This window comes from Gavialis gangeticus, unplaced genomic scaffold, assembly GCF_001723915.1.
Source record: "Gavialis gangeticus isolate Ggan-Ray unplaced genomic scaffold, GavGan_comp1, whole genome shotgun sequence".
Taxonomy (NCBI): Eukaryota; Metazoa; Chordata; order Crocodylia; family Gavialidae; genus Gavialis; species Gavialis gangeticus.
In genome coordinates, this window is record NW_017729015.1 from 3,276,364 (window position 1) to 3,284,976 (window position 8,613).

Here is an 8,613-nt window from a genome sequence, read left to right on the forward strand (position 1 = left end):
CCGAGTGTAAGGGTGCCTTCCTTAAGTTCTGGAGCTCTCACAGGTGCAACTCTGGTCTCAACTGTGGAATAAATTAAAGGAGCAGTTAACTAAGTAGATAACCAACGTTTGCTGTTCTTTATCCTTAAAATGAGACATACCAACCAAAAGGAATATGTGTGTGTGTGCACACAAATGCATGTGTGTACAATAAACCTGACCTGAAGGTTTGAGAATCCTAATTTAATTGCTTTGGGATCTTGGCACAGTAGAGGCTGCAATGGGATATTAGTGGAAGGGCTCAACTTTGTTCCATTTCCTTGTGTGTGCAGTCTCTGAAGTCATAACATGGGCCATTACTTTGGATTTCAGAGAAGACTGAATGCTGTAGGTGCCCTGTGAAGCATCACTTCTAGCCTATGTCTGTAGAGCAAAGGGCAACCTGGTCTAAATAAGCACCCTTGAGACCTGGTTTTGTGTCTCTGTGTGTGTTTGAAGTGCCTAATACAATGAATGTTGATTATGACTACAGCCTCTATATCAGAGTGTAATAAAACTATTAACTAATGAAAGCACTGGAAGAAATGATACAATGGGATTCTCTACTGCATTGCAGTGACTCCAGGTTAAAGTAAGTTAATGGACCATGTTTCTGACCACCACCTCCGGCAGCTCCACCTCAAGTCTGAAAATCCAGCTCTGTTCTTTCTGCTTTTTACTTCCTTACCAGAAAAAAAAGATTCTGCTGCATGAACACAGCTGACAGTCTCTGTAATGACCTGCGAGAGGGAACTGGCTGTAGTTCAAATTCACATAGCTGCTTTGGTCTGTCAGGGAAAGCAAGACCAAAAATATGTCTGTGTCTGTAGTGACCAGAGATAATGTGCAGGTGCACAAGAAGTAGACATATAGAAGAAAACAGAGTCACTTCTCAGATTATAAGCATATTTGTAGACCCTAGGTTATTATTTTGTTTGCTAAAAGCATTGTTACTCACATAGGGCCCAATTCTGTTTTACCAGTGAGACGTTTAAGTGGACTTAGGCACCTACAATGATCCTCTTTCATCCTGTTGGATTGGGGCCAAGAAAAACAGCTTATACATATGGTGGATGAGTCTTCCTCACAATCTCTGCTTTTTCTGAGGTACAGCCAGATCATATTTACCCTTCACATGCCTACATGTGCTGCATTTTGACCTTTATGAGCAGTTTGAAGCTACCTTGTAGGTTGGGGGCGAAGAAGAGGGAATGTGGAGCCAGAAGGAAGCACATAAGGCAGAAAGTGCATGGCTCAGTGAGTTGGGTACTGTCTTGGAAAGAAGGTTGCCCTGGACCCCTGTGCCCAATGAAACAGAAACTTTCCCAGTGCTGTTTATCCATTTTCATCAATAAGAACTCAATTCAAGGTATAATGGGCCAACTTCAGGAAGAGAGTTGTAGCCAATGCCTAGCCCATAGACTGGTGGTCAGAGCACTTTGCTAGTATGCATACCTGGACAGCTGCACAGCCTGAGCACAGCCCTGCTGAGCATGTGCTTACTAAGCTAGTGTGGGTAATGATATGCCATTGAGATGTGTGAGGGATAAACAGAATCTGTCCTTTAGCCTGAAAGTCAGAGATAACAGTGGGTGCATCTACACAAGCCACTGAACAGTTGTTACTCTACACAGTTATTACTAGGCATAAGCAAGCACTAAAGGACTGTGCAGCAACCAGTGTGTCTATGCAGTACCATCAACACATAGTTTTTGCCTGATGCTACTGTGCAGTAGCAATGAGTTACTGCACAGTAGGTTGGTATTACTGCGTTGTATCATCACCATGTGGTTAGTGCCTGGCAATGCAACTGTGCAGTAGCAATGAGCTATGGCACACTATCTTGTTGCTACTGGACCATAGTGTCTCGTGTAGACGTGCCTGGTATGTAACAAAAGCAGGTCTGTTCACATGTATTTTTCAGGGACTTGAGCAGGTTGAAAAACAACTATAATGAAGATGGAATAAGATCATGCTTAGGTGCCTAAGTTCACTTAGGTATTTGACATGTCGAATAGATGTTGGTATGATGAATGTTGTCCTCTACTAGCTGCCCAGAGAGGCACACGGAAAGTTGTTATTAGCTCTAGCTACGGAAGGTTCTTTCAGTGAGTCCAAATTTGGGGATCTGAAGGGCTAGGATGCTAATATTTGCTTTGTGGGTGCATGTATGACTTATATAATAATTAGTTTTGTTTGCTGTAGCACCAAGATTTGTCCTAAGATACTGTTCTGTAGCAGACTGAAATAGCTTTAAAGAAAGTGGAAGCTTGGGACTTGACAGGGTTTGAGGATATAAAAGAAAATGGAATAAAAGCCCAAATATGTAAGAAAATGCCAGAATGAAATAAGGTTATTGTTATCATACACACGGGTGGGGAGAGGAGAACATGTTGAGGGAGGTGTTTCTTGTATCTGAGATCAGTTATTACAACAGCAGTTCTATAAGTCCTCTTCTCTGCCAGCACTGTCTTTACAGACTTGACCTTTCTCTTACACCAGTTTCACAATAGCCAGTAGCATAATGTCTGATTTACACCAAAGCAATTTATGGGGTAGTCAAATATATAATTGTTTTTATAGGAAGGTATGCTGGTAGGAACGGAGGTAGGAGATTCATTGAGAAACCAAAAGATCTGACTGGTTTATGTCTATGGAAGAAGTACCCTAGCTTCCTTTACTCATGGGGTTTGATATGCTCAGGAAAGGCAAGACTAATTGTTGTGGGGACCCAATGGGGAAGGTACTAAGCTGTGCTGCAGGAGCAAGTAAGATGAAATCAGAGACATCTGAATAAATATTCCTCAACAGTTAACCAAGTGAACCTAGCTGGAAATCTGGTACTTAACAGTGGGACATAAATGGCATCTATACACAGGCAGGGAGGCTGCAGCACATTGAAGCAGGCTCGATTAATCAAGTCTGCTGGAGCATGGAAACTAATGTGCTTCAGTAGTCTCCAGCACACGTGTATCAGCATCCCCATGCTGAAAAATGCTGGCATCACGCTTTAAACTAAAGCTCGTTTGACGAGCTTTAGTTCAGGCACCCCCTCTACCATTTTTCAGCATGGGAGATACACATGATGCTCCAGGTGCTTTAATTAGTACGGCTCTCAGATTAATTAAAGCACTCCCCTCCCCCCTGGCTCCCAGAGCATGTCTATAAATGCCTGAAATCTTTTCATTGGTCCAAATCTGTTTAGATCAGTAGCAAATAAACATGGTTAATCTCATGGCAGTTCCCGAGAGATGAGTTAGTGATCTCAGATTCCCAAAGGACATGTGTTACTACCACAAAGCAACAACTGCCATCACCATTAAGTGGCCACCGTTTTTGTCTGTCTCAGAAGAAAGGCCAAGGACCGATTAGGTCAAAAAGTGAAAAATCTTCCCACCCCCTCTGATATCATATGAAGTAGTAAACTTTTGCAGCCTGTCTTTTCCCCATCCTATACGTTAGGAAACGACAACAGTTTTCAGAGCAGTCCATGTAGCACCTCCCAGTGCATAGCATTCATTAAAAGCAATCAGAGAAAGTATTTACTAAAATGACCGTGGAATATGAACGCAGAAGAATAAGTGGTGCTTACCAATTTGGACTCATAGAGCTCTACGTTTTTGCCAAAGAACCTGTGAGGTAGAGGCATCAAAGATAACATTCCATGCTGGACTTTTAATGAGCTTTGAACCTTGTCATCTGCTGCAGATTTGCTACTACCAGGCAAGTCTTCTTTCCCTGGGGATGGATACCTAGACGGGGAATCTGAACGGCCTGGAGACAACATTTTCTTCAGTGATAAATATCTGACTGATGACATGTCTCTACTTGGAGACAAATGCCTCACAGGAGAGACTTCTCTCTCTGGCGGGAGGTATGTTCTTGGGGATAACTCTCTTCTTGGGGAAAGATGCCTGCTTGGAGACAGCTCAAGTCTTGGTGACACACATCTCAGTGGAGATGCCTCTCTCCTTGGGGACATGCGCTGACAAGGTGACATCGCTCTCCCTGGAGACAAGCACCTTAGTGAAGACATTTCTCCAGTGGGTGAAAAACGTTTAGGTGAAGTTTCATTTTTGGTTAACAAGTGCTTTCTGGCTAGCATTGGCCTGCTGCTGCTGCTACCACCACCAGATTCCTGGCCTGGAGACCACCTCTTTCTTGGGGAGGTGTCTTTTGAGGTTGACAGGTCCATAGCTAAGGACATCTGCTGTCTTGTGACAGATTCCCTTTCAGCAGAAGCCAGCTGTTCACTGGAGGTCAAAGCTGGCTTATGGAGACTCAAGAAACTGTGGCAGACAACAATTCCACTGCTGTCTGCTGACCATTCTGTTTCCAGCCCTGAGGAAGAGGGTTGGTGGCCCCCACCTACTTGCTGGCTGCTGGAGACAGTATCTTGTGTTAAAGACAATGCTGTCCCAGTATTTTCCTCGTGGGAAAATGGAGAGCCCCCTGAAGAGTGCATTGGAAGGGTGGTATGTTTTACTTCTGACAACTTTAAAGGTGGCTCATCTTGGCTCTCCTCTCCCTCCTCATCTTCATCATCTTCATTGTCATCATCATCATCAGATTCCTCCAAATCTGAAAACTGGTGCTCCTCAATTGGCTCAGATCCTTCCCTCCCTTCAGAATCATGGAATAGGTCTTCACTGGTTCCTGGGGGGAAAAAAACAGGAAAAAAACATATAAGCATGGAAAACACACACACACATAGAATATAAGTCAATTTAAATTTAAAGGCTTAAAGGAGCTCTGAGTGGACTAGACAAAAAAGGGGCACAACTACTGCCCAGGCTATAATCTTTGTGTCTTGATGCCTGCAACTTGACACCCTCCCCATTTGTCCCTTTAAAACATTACTGCTAATATCATCTTTCCGGCTCATTAACCTCACACACAGGGAAGATCCAGAGGGGATGGGAGGTGCAGTTACACCCCCTTTCCACTGTGTAGTACACTGGGATGCATAGGGTCTTGTCACATGGGACACTTAGTACATGTTAAATCTGTGTGGTATTAAAGTTAAAATATGTTCTGAGCAGTTGCACAGTAACAATTTCTAATATGCAAAGATCGATGATTGTTGGACCAGCCTTGGCCACATGCCGGAGTCTTGAACTGGCTCTGGTGCAGTGCCAGGGTGGGACCTGCAATCAGCTGATTTTTGGTCCAAGCCTCAAAACCCTCTGGGGTTTTCAGACACCCAGTTTTCAACTTGATCCTGGAGGAATCTGACAAGCGAAAGATTAGAAGAACGTAAAAGCATAAGAACTACCACTTAGTGGGTCAAACCATAGGTCCAGCTTGCCCAGTAGCCTGTGTCACACACTTGCAGAGTAGATGCTGAAAACGAGAGCAAACTGGCTATGATCAGGGTTTTTTCCACTTGCCTTTCTTACTTGCAGCCTCCAGCATTTAAGGGCTGGGAAATTCTGATTCAAAAGCTGTACCCCTAACTCCCAAACTCAATAGCTACTGACGCTCCTTTCCTCCAAGAATTTGTCCAGTCCATTTTTGAATTTGGCTAATCTGGCAGCTTTCACAAAATCTGGTGGCAGTGAGTTCCACACTTTAATTACATGCGGCATGAAAAAAAATTTCCTTTTGTTAGTTTTCAATTTGCTACTTACTAGTTTCATTTTGTAACTCTTGGTTATTGTACTGTGTGTGAGAGTAAATAATGCACCCCAATTTACTTTCTTTTTGCCATTTAGTATTTTGCAAACCCTTATCATGCTCCTCCCCCTCCCCTCTGCTGCCCCAAAAATCTCTTCTGTAAACTGAATAGGCCTAGCCTCTTCCATCGCTGCTCACATGGAAGCCCCTCCTTACTGCTAATCATCCGTGTTGCCCTTCTCTGGACCTTTTCTAGTTCTCCTAGATCCTTTTCGTGGTGTGGGGATCAGAGCTGGGTACAGTAATCAAGGTGTGGATGCACCATGGATTTATCAAAGGGCATAATGATACTTTCCATTTTGTTTACAAAACCCTAACATTTTGTCTGCCTTTTTGATGGCTGCTGACCACTACGCTGATGTTTTTAGCAAATTGCCCAAAATGACGCCCAGATCTCTTTCCTGTGTGCTAACAGCTAACATAGAGCCCATCATAGTGTAGGTATTGTTTGGGTTATTTTTGCCCATGTGCATCACTTTATACTTAGCTACATTGAAATTCACCTGCCATTTAATTGCCCACTCACTCAATTGTGCCAGATGCTTCTGTAGCTCCTCATAGTCTGCCTTGGTCTTTACTACTTTGAATAATTTTGTACCTGCAAGAAGGGCCAAGGCCCCTGGGGAGAGCAGCTGGCTGCTGCACAAAGCAGAGGCAGCTACTGCAACAAAGGAGGGCAGGCTGGCCATCAGGCCCAAGTGGAAATCCCTGCATGGAAACCACAGGGAAGGAAGGGGTGAGGCTTTGAGGTACACATGCCCAGGGCCTGAGGCTGAACAAGCAGTCTGTCTCTGCTTCCTGCAGGGAGAGCAGTCATGGGGGGGAGGGTAGACACTACAAAGGGCAGACAGTGAAGTCAGTCTACCCTGGGGTCAGGGACTCTGAGGGCTGAAGGGTGGCCCAGAGTGCAGAAGAAAGAGGCCAGGGGCCCAGAGTGCACAGGGGCAGTGGCCAGGGGCCCAAAGCATGCAAGGGCAAGACAAAGCTGGGGCCTAGGAGGCAAGGTCCAGGGCAGTGGACCTGGTCTGAGGGGGGCAGCCAGAATAAAACGGCCAAGGCTGGGAAGGCTGAGGCCAAGACAGAAGTTCAAGGCTTGAAGTCTGAGAGCTGTGTTGGGGCCAGGGCACCCCCTCCAATGAACATGGAATAACATTTGCAAGGCATGGGCATGGCTCCAGGGAAGGAAGGAGACCACAAATACAGGCCATAAGGCAACTGCTGCTTTGAGGCACTGATAGAGACAGAAGGCTATAACATAATGCCCAAGGGGTACCAGCCAGGCAAGGTGAACAAGAGCTCACTTGGGGACCCTGGGCAGCGTCCCTTAACAGCACAATACATCCAGCAAGGCGTGACAGACAAGGAAAAGGGAGAGCACCCGAAGGAGATGGAATGGGGAGGCAGGAGCCACGTGGCCACCAGGAGGTGGTATGGCCACCACTGGGGTGTGGTCCTGCTGCAGTGTCATCTGCAAATTTGGCCACCCCCCTATGCACCACCTTTTCCAGGCCATTTATGAATATGTTAAACAGCAGTGGTCCCAACACAGATCCATGGGGGACCCCACTATTTACTTCTTTCCGTCCTGAAAACTGACCATTTATACTAACTCTTTTCTTTCTATCTTTGAGCCAACTTCTAATCCATGAGTGGATGTTCCCTGTAATTCTGTGACTACCTAACTTTGTTAAGACCCTCTGATGGGGGATCTTGTTAAAGGCTTTTAAGAAGTCCATATATACTATGCCAACTGGATCACACTGAGCCAACTGCTTACCCTCAGAGTACTCTAGCAGCTTGGTGAGACATGATTTCCCACTGACAAAACTGTGTTGATTCCTCCCCAGTAAGTAATGTTCATCCACGTGCAGAACAATTCTTTTTTTTTTTAATTAATATTGTTTCCCCTGCATCCTCTCTAGAGTCTTTTTAAAATATGGGCGTGAGATTGGCAACCCTCCAGTCCTCTGGTACTGAGGCTGTTTTTAGTGACGGGTTGTATACTACGATTAGAAGTTCAGCGATTTCTGATCTGAGCTCCTTCAGGACCCTAGGGTGAATGTCATCAGGTCCTGGTGATTTGCTACTGCTTAGGTTATCAATTGCCTCTACAACCTCATCTACAGAGACCCCAATTTGGGTCAGCTCCACTAGAGAGGAGGGATCTGTTGAGGGAAATCTCCCAAACATCTACCACAGTGAAAACAGATGTAAAAAATGGCAATATCACCATCATACTTTAGCTCCCCTTTAACACCCTGATACTCCAAAGGTCTAACTGATTCCCTGGCAGGTCCACGGTTTCTCATATACTTAAAGACATTGCTACTGTTACTTTTGTGTCTCTAACAAGTTTCTCCTCAAATTCTCTCTTAGCTTGTCTTATTGCAGTTTTACATTTGATTTGCCAGCTCTTTTTTATTTTCCTCTTTAGGATCTGACTTACACCTTTTGAAAGGCACCTTTTTTCTGCTTATTGCCTCTTCAACTCTGTGTCTCAGTAACACTTACACTTTGTGCCAAATCTTGTGCACTATTTAGGACTAGATCAGGAATGACTTTTCTTCTTGTAGATTCCAGAACTAACTGCTCAAGAAGTTTGGTCTCTGCATCCCAACTTGATGCTAGATTCACCCAGTCTATCTGTAGACAGTTGAAGCCCCATTATTACTATGTTTTCTGCTGTCACGGCCTCTCTCAACCCCGTTAGCATTTCTAGCTCACTTCTGCTGTTCCAGTCTCGGGGTTGACAGTATACCCGCAAACATACTTATTTTTTTAATTGACATCTGGGATTTCTACCCATAGAGATTCCATGGTACCTCTCTTATCAGTTGAAAAATCAACCCTATTTGATTCAATCCAGACTTTGATGTAGAATGCTACTGTATACTTTTCCTATAATAATATTCCTGTATA

The 8,613-nt window shown here is 44.6% G+C and overlaps 1 protein-coding gene across 1 annotated transcript in view; it reads right to left on the reverse strand.

The window, feature by feature from the left end:
• HIVEP3 (human immunodeficiency virus type I enhancer binding protein 3) overlaps positions 1-8,613 on the reverse strand; it is a 268,072-nt gene that overhangs the window by 8,681 nt on the left and 250,778 nt on the right. The window contains exon 9 of the mRNA XM_019512125.1: positions 3,611-4,674. Within this exon, the coding sequence (XP_019367670.1) occupies positions 3,611-4,674 (1,064 nt within the window). The remainder of the gene's footprint in view (positions 1-3,610; positions 4,675-8,613) is intronic.